This window comes from Brienomyrus brachyistius, chromosome 6 (genome assembly GCF_023856365.1).
Source record: "Brienomyrus brachyistius isolate T26 chromosome 6, BBRACH_0.4, whole genome shotgun sequence".
NCBI classification, from domain to species: domain Eukaryota; kingdom Metazoa; phylum Chordata; class Actinopteri; order Osteoglossiformes; family Mormyridae; genus Brienomyrus; species Brienomyrus brachyistius.
This window is the reverse complement of record NC_064538.1, coordinates 18,447,753-18,464,708: the sequence shown is the minus strand read 5'-3', so window position 1 is coordinate 18,464,708 and position 16,956 is coordinate 18,447,753. Positions and strand designations below refer to the sequence as shown.

At 42.5% G+C, this 16,956-nt stretch overlaps 2 protein-coding genes across 3 annotated transcripts; both read left to right on the top strand.

Moving 5' to 3' along the window:
• The first annotated feature begins 998 nt into the window (after positions 1 to 998).
• vps11 (VPS11 core subunit of CORVET and HOPS complexes) lies at positions 999 to 9,577 on the top strand. The gene is made up of 16 exons (XM_049016212.1): positions 999 to 1,214; positions 1,935 to 2,090; positions 2,229 to 2,364; positions 2,483 to 2,646; positions 2,765 to 3,012; positions 3,470 to 3,671; positions 3,939 to 4,090; positions 4,515 to 4,701; positions 5,087 to 5,230; positions 5,370 to 5,567; positions 5,655 to 5,816; positions 6,086 to 6,219; positions 6,937 to 7,139; positions 8,017 to 8,188; positions 8,348 to 8,570; positions 8,693 to 9,577. The coding sequence occupies exons 1-16, from the start codon at positions 1,080 to 1,082 to the stop codon at positions 8,858 to 8,860; spliced, it is 2,784 nt and encodes a 927-aa protein (XP_048872169.1). The 5' UTR covers positions 999 to 1,079; the 3' UTR covers positions 8,861 to 9,577.
• A 529-nt stretch (positions 9,578 to 10,106) lies between these two features.
• Positions 10,107 to 16,956, top strand: ift46 (intraflagellar transport 46 homolog (Chlamydomonas)). Of its 2 annotated transcripts, XM_049016217.1 has the most exons (12): positions 10,107 to 10,254; positions 10,644 to 10,740; positions 10,961 to 11,034; positions 11,241 to 11,395; positions 13,271 to 13,345; positions 13,617 to 13,710; positions 13,831 to 13,959; positions 14,054 to 14,172; positions 14,245 to 14,311; positions 14,891 to 14,951; positions 15,067 to 15,152; positions 16,286 to 16,956. In XM_049016217.1, the coding sequence occupies exons 1-12, from the start codon at positions 10,231 to 10,233 to the stop codon at positions 16,373 to 16,375; spliced, it is 1,071 nt and encodes a 356-aa protein (XP_048872174.1). In that variant the 5' UTR covers positions 10,107 to 10,230; the 3' UTR covers positions 16,376 to 16,956. The 2 variants fall into 2 exon arrangements, with proteins under 2 accessions (XP_048872174.1, XP_048872176.1); XM_049016219.1 differs by lacking the exon at positions 10,107 to 10,254 and having other exon boundaries at positions 11,237 to 11,395.

The following is a 16,956-nucleotide window of genomic DNA, read 5'->3' as shown; positions in this document are numbered from 1 at the left end:
AATCCTGACGTCTTTTATTTTTTATTAATAGGGCATGTGACATGTAAATATGGTTCATGGAAAACCTGCCATGGCATTATTAAATGGTAAACCTCATTTAATTTTCCTATGATTTTCCAGATCAAAGAGAAATATTTTGCTTTCTGTTCTGGGCTCCCATTTTACGTATTTCATACAGTTTCAATTCTCAGTTTATTTGTCATATGTATGTTAACACAGGGTCAACATTACAATGACATGTTGGAGGATAAGAAGATGAAATAAAATTAAGAATTAAGATTATGGTTTGTGGGTGAGGGTGGGATGCAGATTAAAGATATCTGCCTCGTTTGTATGACGTGCATCCAGACACCTGGCGACAGGCGTAGAGGGGTAAGTTTCCCGAAACCTTCTTAATGCTACGTCGTTTGTAAGCTCTGTGTTAAAAGATAGAATTTACGAATGACGTAGCGTTAAGAAGGCTTCGAGAAAGTCAGCCGAGACCAGTGACTGAGGTAGTGCCACCTCGGTACTGTGCTTGGCTTCATAAATTTCCATCTGAACTTGAACCACTTAACCAAATTTTGTGAGGTTTCTCCACTGTTTACTCCTGTACAATAAAGAGAGGGGGTGTCTTGTGTGCTTTCTAGCTTGTTTTACAATCCAGGTTACAATTAAAAGGCTGATTTGTGATAAAAATTGCAGCCAACCTTCCCTGGGGTTAATTAAGTCGTTATGTTATAGAATGATTGTGGTTGTACACGTGCAGTCATCGTGTCATTTATTTGGAAATGGGGACTATAACTTAAAAAAAATAACTGCAAAATAATTTTCATGAAACCTAGAACCTAAGAACTGATGACTAAACAGGACATTACACAATCGTTAACTGTCTTTAAAAATGAAGAAAAAATGTAACAAATAATGAAAGTATCATCAGTGATGAATGTCGATATATACGAGTACTCCTTTCCGCCTCCGTGCACTCTACAGCCATCCACAGATACAATCATGTACTCTTATATCGATTAGCAGGTCTGGTGTCGCTCACGTGATTTTAATGTTAGTCACATGACTTGTTCCAGTGACAAAGTGGGAAAATGGCTGCATTCTTGCAGTGGCGACGATTCGTATTCTTTGATAAAGAAATAGTTAAAGATCCATCCGACAATGGCAAAAATTTCGTTGTCCCTGTCGGCATCTCGGCCTGCGATTCCGGACGTGGATACGTCGTGCTTGGAGATATCCTTGATTACAGATTTAAGTCAGACTGTTATTTTTGCCTTTAGCCAAGTAGATAGCTTATTAGACATCGCTTTGATTTCACATTGTTTTTTTTACAGTAATATAGATTCCAACTGATGAAGTTCAATAACAATTTAGAGAGCTAGTTAATTTAGTAGATATTTCAAGGTATTGTCTGGTCAACAGTACTGGTTGGTTGCTAGTCGGCAGCTGTCCAACTTCCTGATTAATTGCTGAATCCAGATGTTAATAAATCACAAGATGATCAAACGCATTGTTCAATAGTGCGTGAAGGTTTAGCTCAGTCAGCAGAACGATAACTTGAAAAAAGGGATAATGTTGTCGAAACTAAAATCCTTTAGGTGTTTTAGATGGTCGTAGTTGAATTTACTTTCAAGTACATTTTCTTGATGAATATGTAAATCTGTTTCATCTGTGTCCGATGTTAATGTACTAACGGCGTCTCTCTGGCTGTTTAGGTTATCTTTCAAATGGTCGAAGTGCCATTTATCGTGTAGTCTGGCAAGTGTTGCGTGCTTCCTGGTGTAGGCTGCAGACATTTAGTGATCATGGAAGATAGATTTATAGAGTGTTTGCCTCTTTATTTGCTATATCTTATTTATATTATATCTGTTTCATTTAACTTTAGTTTTAGCTGGTACAAACTATGCTACATGTCAAATGTGTTTTTTTTTTTCCTTAAGTCAAACCTTTTACATATGGAGGGTCAGATCTGGTCAATGGCACGCTCCTTGAAGTTAACTTCCTTTCAGGCATACAAGCTGCGTGTAACGCACCTGTATCAGCTGAAACAGCACAGCATCTTGGTGTCAGTGGGTCAGGACGAGCAAGGAATTAACCCACTGGTAAAAGCTTTAGCCATTCTGCTAAACCGCAAATCATGTACTGCTGATAATAATCAGATAAAACGGTGTACTGAAATTACTTAGGCATGGTGCATGGTTTCAGATACCTTACTTGTAGATTTTTTTCTGGTTTTTCAGGTCAAGGTCTGGAATATGGACAAGCGAGACAGCGGGAATCCCCTCTGCACGCGTATCTTTCCCGCGATTCCCGGAAACAAGCCCACGGAGGTTTCCTGCCTCAGCGTGCACGAGAACCTCAACTTTATGGCTATCGGTAGGCTATACTTGCTCGCTTTGATTTCCATGCCGCAGGACTGAGTCTTGTCTGTATAGTTTTCTCCTATTGGCTAATACAGCCGTAGGTATGGGACTGAAAGTTGCTTTTCTGGCAGGGTTCACTGACGGCAGTGTGGTACTGACCAAAGGGGACATCACTCGAGACAGGCACAGTAAGACACTCACGCTGCATGAGGGCAGCAGTCCAATCACAGGGCTCGCTTTTCGCCAGGCAGGCAAAGTCACCCATCTCTTCGTCGCCACCTTGGAAAAAGTACAGGTAACGAAGTGCCTGATGTTTCCTGTGGAGCCGACCTGAAGTCTGTGGACCTCTAACTGTGTGTGTGTGTGTGTGTTGTGTGTGTCGTGTGTGTGTGTGCGCACGCATGCACGCACAGTGCTACACCCTCTCAGTAAAGGAATACCCCCGGGTGGAGCTGGACACACATGGATGCGCCCTGCATTGCTCAGCCCTGACCGACCCCTCCCAGGACTCTCAGTTCATCGTGGCCGGGGATGAGTGTGTCTACCTGTACCAGCCAGATGAGCGCGGGCCCTGCTTCGCCTTCGAGGGCCACAAGCTGCTGGCCCACTGGCACCGGGGTTATCTTCTGCTGCTCACGCGGGACACCAAGTCGCCCAACAAGTAAATCCGTGTGGTTTAGCAGCTAAACATGGTCTTTAACAGCGACGCAGAAAGGGAACGCAGGAGATGTCACTTTATTTTAATAAAGGGGCCATTTTGAATGGCATGGACAGTTAGCTTGTGATTGATGACACACTTTATATTCTGACCCATTAATTTTTCCATTTAACATCGTACCCCATATACCATAATACTAAAGTACTCCAACCACAATACACAGGCAATTGATAAAAGCTACTGTTTCTACTGAATCACCATCAGTTTTATTTGTGTTTATCCGATCATGGATATTGCACACAGCAATATGCAAATTGCACGGTGATACCTTATGCAATGCAAAATACATATAGGGTTACGGCGTAGAGTACAATTCATGTACAGGCAGGATAGATAATGTCCTGTTTTCAGTGTTTGGCCAATGGCATCAGTTGGTCAGAGGTCTGTCTGGTCTGTGCAGGCCTGAATTTGGCAGCCGGGAGACCTTGCCCACGGAGAAGCAGATCCTGACTGTGTATGACCTGGACAACAAGTTCATTGCCTACAGCGCCGCCTTTGATGACATCATCGATGTTCTGGCCGAGTGGGGCTCATTCTACGTCCTGACACGGGACGACAAGATGTACGTGCTGCAGGAGAAAGACACGCAGACGAAACTAGAGGTTTGTCCTATAGGATCTCCACGGAATAGAAGCATCGCATTGCCTTAAAGCAGTGTTTCTCATCTAAGTCCTCAGGGGCCCCTAGGCAGTCCACATTTTTGCTCCCTCCAAGTGCCCAATGCACCTGCACCAGGTGTTCTGTCTTCTTGATTGGACAGTAGCTGAGTATGAACAAAAATATGGAGTGTGTAGGGGGGGGTCCCCAATGCCTAGATTGAAAAACACTGCCTTAAAAGACTCCGCTGACCAATTCCTATTTCTTGCTAGATGCTTTTTAAGAAGAACCTCTTCGTTATGGCCATTAATTTGGCCAAGAGTCAGCATCTGGACAGCGATGGGCTCTCGGAGATCTTCCGCCAGTATGGGGATCACCTGTACATCAAGGGGGACCACGACGGGGCCATCCAGCAGTATATCCGGTACGATCGCACATCTAGAGAAGAATCTGTTTTCTTAGTTATTCATTATATGGATTAAAATGTACTATGATGTAGCCTCCATTATCATATTCACCAGTGTTATCCGAATTGTATTTCTGAATGGTTTTACAGACGCTCCTCTACTTATGAACTTTCAACTTATGAACATATGCTCAGACATATGAACGAAGAGGACTGTAAGTCCAAATTGTGTTCCTTGGACTCCCATTTCCTGCCCGCAACATTATTTTTTTTTTCCTGCGCTCAAGTTCCACCTAGTACCACTTCTGGCCGCTACTCCCAGCAGCAGCGTAGCATGCATACTCCCAACATCCTACTTCTTTGTATTGCTGTAGGTGACTTTCCATCACTGTATGTATTGCTGTATTTATTTTTCTTTCTAAATCGTTTCCTGCCCTCACAGCACCATAGGAAAACTGGAGCCATCCTATGTGATACGTAAGTTCCTGGATGCCCAGCGCATCCACAACCTGACGGCGTACCTGCAGGCCCTGCACAGGCAGTCGCTGGCCAACGCTGACCACACCACACTGCTGCTCAACTGCTACACCAAGCTGAAGGACAGCTCTAAGCTGGAGGAGTTCATCAAGGTCGGCATGCATGTCCATGTTGCAGCTTACTTGGGTTACTTGTGGCTGTGTGTAGCTCAACAGGTTAGACTTCTGTGTACATATCCAGAAAGTTGTAGGTTCAAATCCTATAACTGGCAGAGTAATAATATTAAGCATGCTATCAAGTCGTAACTATTGAGTCCAACTATTCATGGATGTTGACTGATCCTGCTCTCCCTGCACTTGTATGTCGCGTTGGATAGAAGTAGCCGTGTATGCCTGCGATGTGCAAAGCTCGTCGTACGTAACTTCGGGGTTCCTTTGCTAAATAAATGCTTCCCAATGGAGAAACCCCGCCCATATTTACTTCCGCCGTCATGGGTCGCGAGTCGCGCTGACGTCCTCGTCTCTGGCCGCCACACAGAGCAGCGAAAGCGAGGTTCACTTTGACGTCGAGACGGCGATCAGGGTCCTGCGCCAGGCTGGGTACCACAGCCACGCCGTCTTCTTGGCGGAGAAGCACGCTCACCACGAGTGGTACCTCAAGATACAGCTGGAGGATCTCAAGGTTCGGGAGACTCTCCGCACTCCCTGCCACTGCATCATGATGATAATATCAAGCTTTGAAATAGCTGGGGTTTGACTCTTTGGATTAATAAAGGTTCAGATGCCTGTAGTTTAGATGCTTGATGTCTCCTTTTGAACAGAACTACCAGGAGGCCCTGCGTTACATTGGGCGGCTGCCCTTTGAGCAGGCGGAGAGCAACATGAAGAGATACGGCAAGACCCTGATGCACCACGTCCCCGATGGCACGACGCTTCTGTTGAAGGGCTTGTGCACGGACTACCAGCCCAGGCGGGACTCGGCTGACAGGGACAGCTTGGACAGGGCGCCGGGGAACAAGGTAAACGGACGCCCGCCCGCCTGTCCCCAGGAGCGAGCGCACCCCCGGACTGCAGCACTGAGCAGACGTCCTTTTTCCTTCTGGCAGGCCAGCTCGGAGATGTTCATTCCCATCTTTGCCAACAACCCACGAGAGCTGCGCGCCTTCCTCGAGCACATGATCGAGGTGGACCCGTTGTCGTCGCAGGGCGTGTACGACACGCTGCTGGAACTACGGCTTCAGGATTGGGCGCATGAGCAGAATGTCGAGGTGATGAGCAGCCCTGGGATCGGCGCTTATTTCATTTCATTGCGTCAGAGTTGAAAATGGTAGCGTGTATACTGCTGATCCTTCTATAAGCTTCCAGCTTCAGGTCAGGTTCCCCCTCACTTACCCTATTTGTCCACTAGATGGCAGTATTGCTCACAATACTCTTGTACCAAATGGTAAATTACCATAAATCACACTTGATTTTGTATTAGCTGTACTAAACCTCTTTTAACAATTCACAAGACAGTTTTGTGTGGCTTGCATTGCAGAAGAAGAAGGTCCTCCAGGAAGCAGCTTTGTCTTTGCTGAAGAGCGACAACACTGTCTTTGACAAGGCCCTCGTCCTGTGCCAGATGCACAACTTCAAAGAGGGCGTGCTGTACCTCTACGAGAAGGGAAAGCTGTGAGTTACTGCATTGTAGCTATGTTGGTCCCACATTCCCTGTATGCAGTTTACACACTCAAACTAAATTTCCAGTAGTGTGGTAAACTGTATCAGGGCTTTAAGAGACATTTTTCACCATGTAAAGAAACATAGTAAATTTACTAATGTATAGTAATGACTACAAACACAGTAACCATAACAAGGAGAGATTTTGTTTTATATGCACTTTAATAATTCTGTGTTACTGACTTGTTTTTGTAGAAATATTTCTGACCGAGTAATTTTAATGTAATCAAGAAACAGACGTTTTCAGTCATTCCTTTGTGACGCTTCCATAATGTCTGGGTTGCCAACTCTCATGCACCTGGCGTGACACTCGGGCTTTCAGGTGCTCATGCTCACACAAGAAATCTTAGGGCAAATCTATATTGTTCCACTATAAACCTAAAATTAGCTACATCAAAAGTGTTGGGAGAGTTTAGAAAATCTACTGACTATTTAAGGTAATAAATCTGTTGCATACATGTAATTGCATGTCCATGTGTGTGTAGACTTGTCTACAATTGAAAATCTCACACCATCCAACTGAACAAAGTTGCAGCCCTGAGGTGTGATAAATGATCTGCAATACAAAGTTGTTTCGAGGGTAAAAGCCCGAGTTCTTTGTGGTGAGAGACTGATAGAGGCTGAAACCGCAGGCCTGACACCCCACTAACCGCCAGGATGCTGCTCCAGGTACCAGCAAATCATGCATTACCACATGCAGAACGAGGAGTACGGGCAGGTGGTGGAAGCATGCAAGCGCTATGGTGAGCAGGAGGCCTGCCTTTGGGAACAAGCCCTGGGCTACTTCGCCCGTAAAGAGGAAGACTGCAAGCCCTACATCAGCGAGGTGCTGCAACACATTGAGCACCACAATCTCATGCCTCCCCTGCTAGGTGAGCTGGCAACTTTCAGCAAATCGGGGAGTTTCCTCGCTTTTTCTCAGTTACTATGTGGGTTGTGTTTAACCTTACCCTTCAGTGCCTTATCTCTGAATTAATCTGCCTAATAATAATATTTATTTGAAATTGAAATTATGAGACCGATCGCCTCAAAGCCAAAGCAGCCCCACGTAGTGATAGAAGGGCAGCTTTGACATTTTTGACACTCAAAAAGTTTTTGATAGATCTTTTTCAAACTTTGCAGAGGCATTGTATGGGTACCGACCTGGAACCGATTAAATTTTAAGACAGATAGGCCCAAAATTGAAGACGAAAGGGTACAAGCAGATGGCATGTGACCTTGTGAATTTAATTAGTCAAAAAGTATTTGATGGATTTTTATTCCTGCTTCACAAAAACATATGGATGAAGATCTACACCTGGTTTAATTTTCATTTAATCTCTATCTAATAATACTATTTAGCTTCATCAAGAAAACAAGCTCACAAATGTAATCTAGAACAGCCTACTTATTACATGATCTCCTAGCTTCAGTACTAAGAATACAGACCTCTTTTTATGTCCTTGTACTTGTATATCTCCCCTTTTCAGTCATTAATTACATTATTTTTATAGGTAATTATAGACTTTTAAGGATAAGTAATGAAATGCATCGTAATTTGTCACAAAACTTGGTGCTGCAGTATGTATTAAATCTGCGATCTCCCAAACAGTAGTGGCAACTTGTGAATATTTCCATCTTTAGGTATTAATATTTGAGTTTTTCATCTACCAAAACCACACCTGTGGTTAGCACAGCACTACTTACAGCTTCCTGCATGAGGTGCTTCCAGCCAACTTGCAGGTGGCATAAACATGATCTCATTTGCAGTTGTGCAGACACTGGCGCACAACTCCACTGCGACCTTGTCGGTCATCAAGGACTACCTGATAAACAAACTGCAGCGGGAAAGCCAGCAGATTGAGAATGACGAGCGAAGGATCCGACAGTATCAGCAGGAGACTACCCAACTGCGCTCCGAAATCCAGGAGCTCCGAACCAGGTCAGCCGAGACCAGATGAATGAGTACGGGTTGCGGTTGTGTTTATTCCAGTCATGTTTAGAATAAATTCTCAGAAGAGTATCTTTTTGTGGGAGGGAGAAAAAAAAACAGATGCAAGCAAGCAGCTTGCCCTGGGTTTGGGCTATTTTCTCTTCGCAGTGCAAAGATTTTCCAGAAGACCAAGTGCAGCATGTGCAACAGCCCTCTGGAGCTGCCGTCGGTCCACTTCCTGTGTGGCCACTCCTTCCACCAGCACTGCTTCGAGAGCTACGCGGAGAGTGAGGCCGAGTGTCCTACCTGCACCCCGGAAAACCGCAAAGTCATGGACATGCTGCGTGCTCAGGACCAGAAAAGAGACCTGCATGATCATTTCGCCCGACAGGTGCAGTCCCCAACCTGGTCCTGCCCTGCCCCATTCTCCTACAATATTAACATTTGTTTTCATTCTGTATGAGAACCCCAGAGCTCCTAGTGATTGACCCTTCTTGTCTATTCCTCCTTCAGCTGAGGTGTTCCAACGACGGCTTTTCAGTGGTGGCCGAGTATTTTGGCAGGGGAGTATTCAACAAGTTGACCCTGATCACGGACCCCCCCGGAGGCAAGACGGGGACTGGGGGGTTAGAGGCAGACCTCCAGAGAGACCTGCTCATGCACACGAAGCGAAATGCCTGAAGGGGCATTACTTGGGCTCTTGGTCGGCATCGTTATGTGGAGGTCTGAAGTACAGGCCAAAAATCAGCTGCTGATTGCGGTGAAGTTAGGTCCGGTGGGAATGACGTAACTTTTTCTTGCAAAGAGCTTACACACTACCCAATATGTGCTCTGTAATTCTGTGTAAAACATAAAATTTCAAAGTCCTGCTTGCACCTCAGATATTCACTGTTGACTTATACTTGGGCGACGCTGCCACCAAACCCAAGGGTGAATATGAAGTCTGTTTTGTCAGTCCTGATTTCTAAGCTTCATAACTATTGTAACTTGCTGGCAGTTCAAGGCGGTGACATCATTGGGCACAGGAACATTTGTGTTTCTGTGTGTCATTCTTATGAAGTGAATTATGTATCAATTGGGAGCAATTCAGTGTTCTATGGGTAATGTATTTAAGTTGTGCCACACTGATGTAGTAATTTCTGTAATAAAGGATGTGTCCACAAATTACATAACTAACAGCACTTGACTGCAGTGCAAGAGAAAGCTATGCGTTTGCTTTACTGTGATTAAAATCTCTTTGCACAACTGTCAGCATGCAGTTTGCAAGCATAGAATGCAGCAAACACTGGTGGTGATAATAAAATAAAACCTAATTCACATATGTAACATTTGACATTATTTTAAGTATTCTGTTATATTGTCACAATCCCTAACGTAATAAAAATATACTGTGTGGGATACTGTTTCCACTGGAATGTTAAATTGGTAAAATCTGCAATTCATCAGTTAATCACACCCGTGCACACCAAAACAAACAGCGGAGAGTCCTTGAAAAGGAAAGCAGGTATTTTTGCACCTTTACCACTAAAAAGAAAATGCAATCTGTGACATTTCTTTGTATTATGGTCCTCGTTATGATAAGCAGCTGATGGGGGAGATTGATGATTGGAAATCAATTGTGGAGAAAAAAACTGCATTGCAAATCACGTTCCTGGCAATCAAGTGGTTTTAGTTTGTGTTTGAAAGTTGTCGTGAGTATTCTGCTTTTTTTAACGCACTTTGCAGGAAATGATTGAGTCTAATAAACATTATGTTTAGGGTGTACTACAGCCTAGTGCTCTGTGATTCCTTTGATATGCTTAAAGCGCCCTGCAACCCTGACTAGGATAATCAATTAAAACTGGACGGGTGAATGGATGAAGTTTTAAAACGCAAGAATTAGGACAGTACAAACTCTACGTTCGCTTTTCAATGCTTACTGCGCGTGCGCATAACAGCTTTAGAACACGTTTCGATAGGATGCGTGGTTCGACAGAACACCAGCAGCGCGAGTAATCTTCTATTATCGCGAGATTTGGTTTCCCAGGGCGACGTCGAACCGCTTCACTTCCATGGAGAAAACACAGCGACAGAAGGTAGCCAACTATTTTGTCAAGTAAATAGTGTTTAGACCCCGACAATGACAAATTATCACGGATTTCAAATAAAATGAATATGTACGAGTTAACGACACGACGTTACAATAACGACACGACGAAATCATCGCGTCAGTACAAGCTATCTAGTATACCCAGTAAAATATGTACCGTAGCTAAATAAGAGTATTAATTGGAAATCGTCGACTAGCTGGTTTTCTGTTATTTAATAATAGAGATAACTAAACGTTCAACGTGTCCATTGCCACCAAAATGATTACAGGCTGCTATCTAACAAAGTAAACATGTCCTTAAGGTGTATGTCGCAATATTTAGTGCGTAGTGCCTGTGTATTTAACGGTGTGTACGTTTATTTATGGTGATGGCAGACCAAACTGATTGCTAACCAGCATTACGACGAAAGCCTGGATGTGAACGATTCAGAGGAGATCGCCAGCGTGTACACTCCTTCGCCCCGACAGACAGGTTATCCTTATATGACTTTATTAATTTATACTCTACACCAAATTAATAACTTCTTGATCTGACCATGGGCGTCGTTATCTTCGATCTCGATCTCGATTTTAGCCCCGATGCCAAGCTACCTTCAAAATCTTGACCTAGCCCCTGATCTTTTCAATAGCTAGAAACTCCCCTGGATCTGACTACAGACTGACTATTTCTTTCCGTAACTCCTCTGCATCAGTTTCCAGAAAAGCGAGGAGGCAGAAAGGTGGCATAACAAATCAAAGCAATGATGATATGGAAGACGAAACAAAGGTATGCGATAGTTGTTTATGTAGTATAAATTTCTGTAAAATTGTTTTTGCATCGTCTTAAATTCATGCATTTATTGATTTTTGCACTGGTAAATGTTTATGAGTGATATTTGTTATTATGAGTGGTCAGTACGACTCCATATGAACTGCACGAAAACAGGTTCCTTGAGTGTTTTGGTTGACTTAACGGTCTGACTTGTGAGACAGCACAAAAAGAAGGAACCAGATCCAGGAGGTCAGCGAGCCTTAAGCGATAATGATGATGATGATGACGACGACGACGATGATGATGATGATGACGACGGTTCAGATGAGACGGAGTCAGATGAAGAGGAAGGAGACCAAGGATCTGCTCCAGAAGGGTAAGATGTAGCTTCATTTAACACTAGGAACTCATGTTTGCATTATAGTTTACTCAGCATTTTGAATAGGGCAGCATTTCCAAAAACACAAACATAGAATGTCTTTAGAGAAGCATCTTTTACTCGGAAGGATGAGTGTGCTTCTAATTGCATTAAAGTCTTAAAGGAATACATACAGTTTAGGCAGTGTGCATCCATCGCTGCCGCAGACACTTTGGTATGTAAACCAATTATTCAAAACCGTTTGGTGCATTTTTCCAAAACTTTGTCTGGGCGCTGTATCAACGATGGACTAAAACTGGTTGAATTATGAGACAGATCGCCCCAAAATGGAACCGGCGCCATATAGTGATAGGAAAAAGGGCAGATCAAAAAGTTGTTGATGAATCTTTTTCAAACTTTGTAGAGGTAATTTTGCTCTAACTAACTATAAAGGTATTGTACAGATCTTATGTAAACTTTGGAGGCACATTGTAGGGGTGACAGATCGCCCCAAAACTGATGCAGTGCGGCATAGTGATAGCAAAAACAAAAAAGGTAGTTTCAGACATTTGATACCATTAGCAAAATAACTCAAAAAGTATTCGACAAGTATTTTTCAACCTTTCCTGCCGTATTGTAAGGCTGAAGATCTGGTCCTGCTCAAATTTTGTGATAAAGTGCACCAAAATTGAAGCAGTGCTGCATAGTGATAGGAAAGAGAAGGCCAGCTCAGACAACTGATCATCTGAGCATGATAACCCAAAAATTTATTTGGCTGATGTTTTCCAAACTTTGCAGGGACATTGTATGGGCGAAGATCTGGACCTGATCAAATTTTGAGACAAATTACCCCAAAAACTGAAGCAATGTTGCTTAGTGACAGCAAAGAAAAGGATGAGATAGAGGCTTATCCTTGTGAACAGGATTAATCAATTTGTTATTATTTACTATTTTTTTACTTTTTAGTCTTTGATATTTGATAGATCTTATTGCCACTTCACAAAACATTATATTGATACAGTACAATGGAAGAGTCTTCATCTTAACAAAATAGGAGCCATCTTGATGAGTCAGAGTGAGTGGACTCCAGAGAGGGATCATATTTATATATAAGCATAATGGAACTACTTGCATCCACTGTGGTACAACATTGCCAATGTCATGCTTCTTTTGTCCTTCATGTCAAAATGTTCATATGATAAGATGGGCATTTATTGATCCCCATCGGAATAGAAGTCTTTATAGTAGTATAGTAGTACTGGGTATAATAGTTCAGAAAGAAATACAACAAAGGATAATATGAGTACATGTGTGAGTGAATGGTGTGTGAGTGAATGGTGTGTGAGTGTGCCCTGCAATGGGCTGTCCCCCTATCCTGGGTTGTTCCCTGCCTCGTGCCCATTGCTTCCGGGATAGGCTCCGGACCCCCCGCGACCCAGTAGGATAAGCGGTTTGGAAAATGGATGGATGGATGGATAGTATGAGTAAAAGTAAGCAAAAAGACAATAAATATATAAATAAAAGCCAGTAGTAAAATAAGCATAAAAGTAATAAATTAAATAATAAACAGATGCAGAACAATGTACGACTATGGATAAATTGGGGATGTGCGTACAGTGTGTGGGCCATGAACTCCAAAAGAATTTATTTATAAAGGGAAGCTGTATTCATGGGCAGTGTGTGGCTCAGTGCTATAGGATGCTGTGCCTGTGATCGGAATGTTGCCATGTACTGTTGTCAGCAGAATGATCTCAGCATTGGGCTCTTAGCCCCTAATTACTCTAGGGACGGACCGTCCCTGCTGTCTCAAAGATGTATATGTGGATTAAAGTGTTTGCTAAATGTAATGCATTCTGAGTGTAATTTCATTATGGTATGCCTGCCTCATCACAGGGCATATGACCCGGCTGATTATGACCACCTCCCAGTTAGCGCGGAGATCAAAGAGCTGTTTCAGTACATCACTCGGTGAGTAAAATCACACTACAGAGAGAGTTCCCAGGCTTGTTGAGAGGAAACAAGAATGAAAATCGAAAAAAGGAGGGGTCTTTTACTTTCTCTGCAGAATGATGTTTTGTTGAGGGATTTCTTTTTGAAATACTGCCCGACTCACACCTCCAAGGTTGTGTACAGTTGAAGCGTCAAGCAATGCATTTGTTTTTCCTCAATTTTTCTTAAAAATTATCAGAATTTTTCAGATTGGGCTTGATGTGAAAAGTACCTTGATATTACGTTTTAGGTACACGCCTCCGACCATTGAGCTGGACCACAAGCTGAAGCCTTTCATACCTGACTTCATTCCCGCAGTGGGTGACATTGACGCTTTTCTGAAGGTGAGTCATCAGATTGAAAATGGATGAATTTCTTATTCTTTCTGCCTTCAGATGTTTTTTTTCATCCTTCCGAGTTCTGCCTGCTGTTTCCCCCGTAACTGAATGTTGACTGGATTTCAGGTTCCACGTCCAGATGGGAAACCTGATAATCTGGGCCTCCTGGTTCTGGATGAACCCTGTACCAAACAATCAGACCCAACAGTGCTGTCTCTGTGGCTCTCGGAGAACAGCAAGCAGCACAACATTACCGTGAGTCTAAATGTGTTTCTAGCCAGTGTCAGATGAACTCCCCACACTGGCTTACAAAGCAACAGCTGGAATTCTCTCTCCCTAAAACATCCAGGAAGTTAAGGTGAAGAGCCTTGAAAACCCAGAGAAGAATTCCAAAGCGATCGAGAACTGGATCGAGAGCATCAGTGAGCTTCATCGCTCTAAACCTCCTGCCACAGTACACTACACCAGGTAAGTGTCCTTGGATGCAGTGTTTTGTGTCGCATGGCTGGATGTAAGAACCCTGTGCTGCTCTCTGTTTAGGCCAATGCCTGATATCGACACCTTGATGCAGGAGTGGCCTCTTGAGTTTGAGGAGCTTCTTGGGAAGGTAAGACGGTTGGCAATTTCCCAAATACAAGGCTGTTGTATTTACGGCTGGTAAGAACCTGGTTCTTTAGGTCAGTGTTTCCAAACCCGGTCCTCGATGACCCCCCCAGGCTGTCCATGTTTTTGCTCCCGATAGGGGGGACCCGTTAGATTATGTATGCCTAAATCAGCTTTTGCTCTTCTTAGATTTTTCTGTTTTACGATGCAGGTAAAGAATTTTTCTTGAGAGTTAAATATGTATAAATGTTATTTCTGAATTGTTCTTTAGTCCCAAATACATAAGTGTAAAGCAACACACAATACAATACATAAGCTAATGCCAGAATAACATGTTCAAATATTTAGTGCATTTTTTTTACAAGTTTAACAAATGTAAAATAGCATAATTTATATTTTATTAGATATGTTTTGAATTCCTGCGATGGGCTGGCCCCCCATCCTGGGTTGTTCCCTGCCTCGTGCCCATTGCTTCCGGGATAGGCTCCGGACCCCCCGCGACCCAGTAGGATAAGCGGTTTGGAAAATGGATGGATGGATGTTTTGAATTCACTGCTGCTCTCTCCTGGTTTCCTTCTGTAAGGTCACTCTGCCCACCGCAGACATTAACTGTGACTTAGCAGAGTACATCGACATCATATGTGGTATGTTTTTTGTTTGTTTGTTTGTTTTCTTTCACATTTCCACCTTGCGTCAGAAATGCCTTCACTGGCATCTCCAAAAGAGGGGAGGGTCATTTGCTTTGTGTCCTTTTTTTAGGCATCTTGGACATTCCAATATACAAGAGCCGCATCCAGTCCCTCCATGTGCTATTCACACTCTATTTGGAGTTCAAGAATTCACAGGTGGTATATAAATGTGGAGTGTTTCTTACAAATTAAATGAAGCAGTGTTCTAATGGAAATTTAAAAAATCTAATTTTGACACTAATGGTATATATAAACTCAAGTAACTTTAGTCAAAATAATTCTGCTAGTATATATAAAATGTTTATACAGACACGCCTTACTTAACCTACTTGTTTAACGTCCGGCCGGACATATGACTAGCTCTCTGGCAAATCGGTATTGTACGCTGTACGAGAACTTTGGTTGTGGAAATAGCAGTGTGTCGTCTTCTCATCTCGCATCACCCTTTCTCAGTCTCAGTCTTGTTGCCGCAGTCGGTAAGTAATCACTACGCTAGTGTTTGCGATCTTTAAGACTACATATTTCGGCTATAAATTTATATTGGTGGAGACTCAACATATATAATCAGAGTATCAGCGACAAGCGTAAAAGCAGCAAAAAAAATTGTCTGTCAATTTTATGAACTCAACCTTGTTTTAATTTGCATCTTATCAAGTTGGAGTTTCCTTTGCACTTTTTCTTTACTCTGAATAAATAAAAATAATTTGCGCACTATACATACAGGTTAAGTAAATATGAATGTATACATTCCCTTCTTGCCCTTCTATTTAAACATTTATTATTATACTAAATATGTTATAAATTGTGCAAAGGTGACATTAAAACAGTACCTAAAGATGATTGACACAATCCCAATACTAGAACCATATGCTTGAAATATCGGGGGTGGTTCCTCGCTTATCGAGCCATTTCCTTAACGCCCTAGTCATAGGAACGGAACTCGGTCGTTAACTGAGGAGTGTCTATCTTTTCATATTGAATTTTTGCTAAAATGTTACGAAAGGAAAACAGTTTCATATATATAAAATTTGGATATTTGTCAAATAAAATGTTTGTACATGTAATCACAGCACTAGGTACAAAATTTTTTAAAAAACTGTGATAGTCCCCTTTTTATTTATTGGGTACTTGTATCGTTTGTGTAAACGCTTGAGTAATTTTGCATTTGTGGTTTATTTTTTAGAATGCTTCTCTGTAAACGAAGACCTGATAATATAAAGGAGATGTTATCCTCTGGGGAGGTCAGGTTAAAGCCGGGCTCATTGTAAAATGCTGTCATTTTGTTCTAGCACTTCAAAGCCCTGGCTGAAGGTCAAAAGAGTCGCACCCCATCGGCCCCCCGCTCCGGGCCTGGCGATTCCGAGTCGCAGCCCCTCTGAAACAGCCCAGCCCCTGAGTGTGAAGTTTTTTGAGAAGAAGCTGCTGATATTTTTTTTTCATCATGGACAGCTCTCATTGTCAGTGGTCTCACGCATATCGAAACGTTCCTCACTACAGCCAATTTTAATTATATATTTTTTCATAATATACTACATCTGAATATTGAAGTAGTCTGTGCTCCGTTTGTACTTTCTGGATTGATTATTGTGTTGGAAGAGGCATTGGTGTTTGATGGACTGTAAAGAATGAAAACAATTTATGGTATGGGATTAGGAAGAGCATCGAAGCATTCTGCCTCAAACCTCAGGTGCAGATGATATTTAGAGATTTTTGGGTGGGCCACATGAGCTACACCTACTATCTACACGCTAGCCTACCTTGATATAGCCTGAATATTTAAATGGCTCTAGAATTAGTTGCTTTACACCAAGACTTTTGTTTCCTTAACTTTACAGAATTGATGGAAATAGAATATATAGCTATTTGTAAATCTACAAAGCTTTAGCCCTGTAAACCTGATTTTTTTATAAGAATCCTTTGAATTTGCATATATTATTTAATAAAATTTCTGTTCAGTTTG

What these genes read in the sequence shown, in the direction of transcription:
- ift46 (XM_049016217.1), top strand. Translation starts at nt 10,231, where the DNA reads ATGGAGAAAACACAGCGACAGAAG. An exon ending in TCCTTCGCCCCGACAGACAG is followed by an intron (nt 10,741 to 10,960) that starts GTTATCCTTATA and finishes CCTCTGCATCAG; the next exon opens with TTTCCAGAAAAGCGAGGAGG. An exon ending in TTGAGGAGCTTCTTGGGAAG is followed by an intron (nt 14,312 to 14,890) that starts GTAAGACGGTTG and finishes TCCTTCTGTAAG; the next exon opens with GTCACTCTGCCCACCGCAGA.
- vps11 (XM_049016212.1), top strand. Translation starts at nt 1,080, where the DNA reads ATGGCTGCATTCTTGCAGTGGCGACGATTCGTATTCTTTGATAAAGAA. An exon ending in CCACCTTGGAAAAAGTACAG is followed by an intron (nt 2,647 to 2,764) that starts GTAACGAAGTGC and finishes ATGCACGCACAG; the next exon opens with TGCTACACCCTCTCAGTAAA. An exon ending in ATCCAGGAGCTCCGAACCAG is followed by an intron (nt 8,189 to 8,347) that starts GTCAGCCGAGAC and finishes TTCTCTTCGCAG; the next exon opens with TGCAAAGATTTTCCAGAAGA.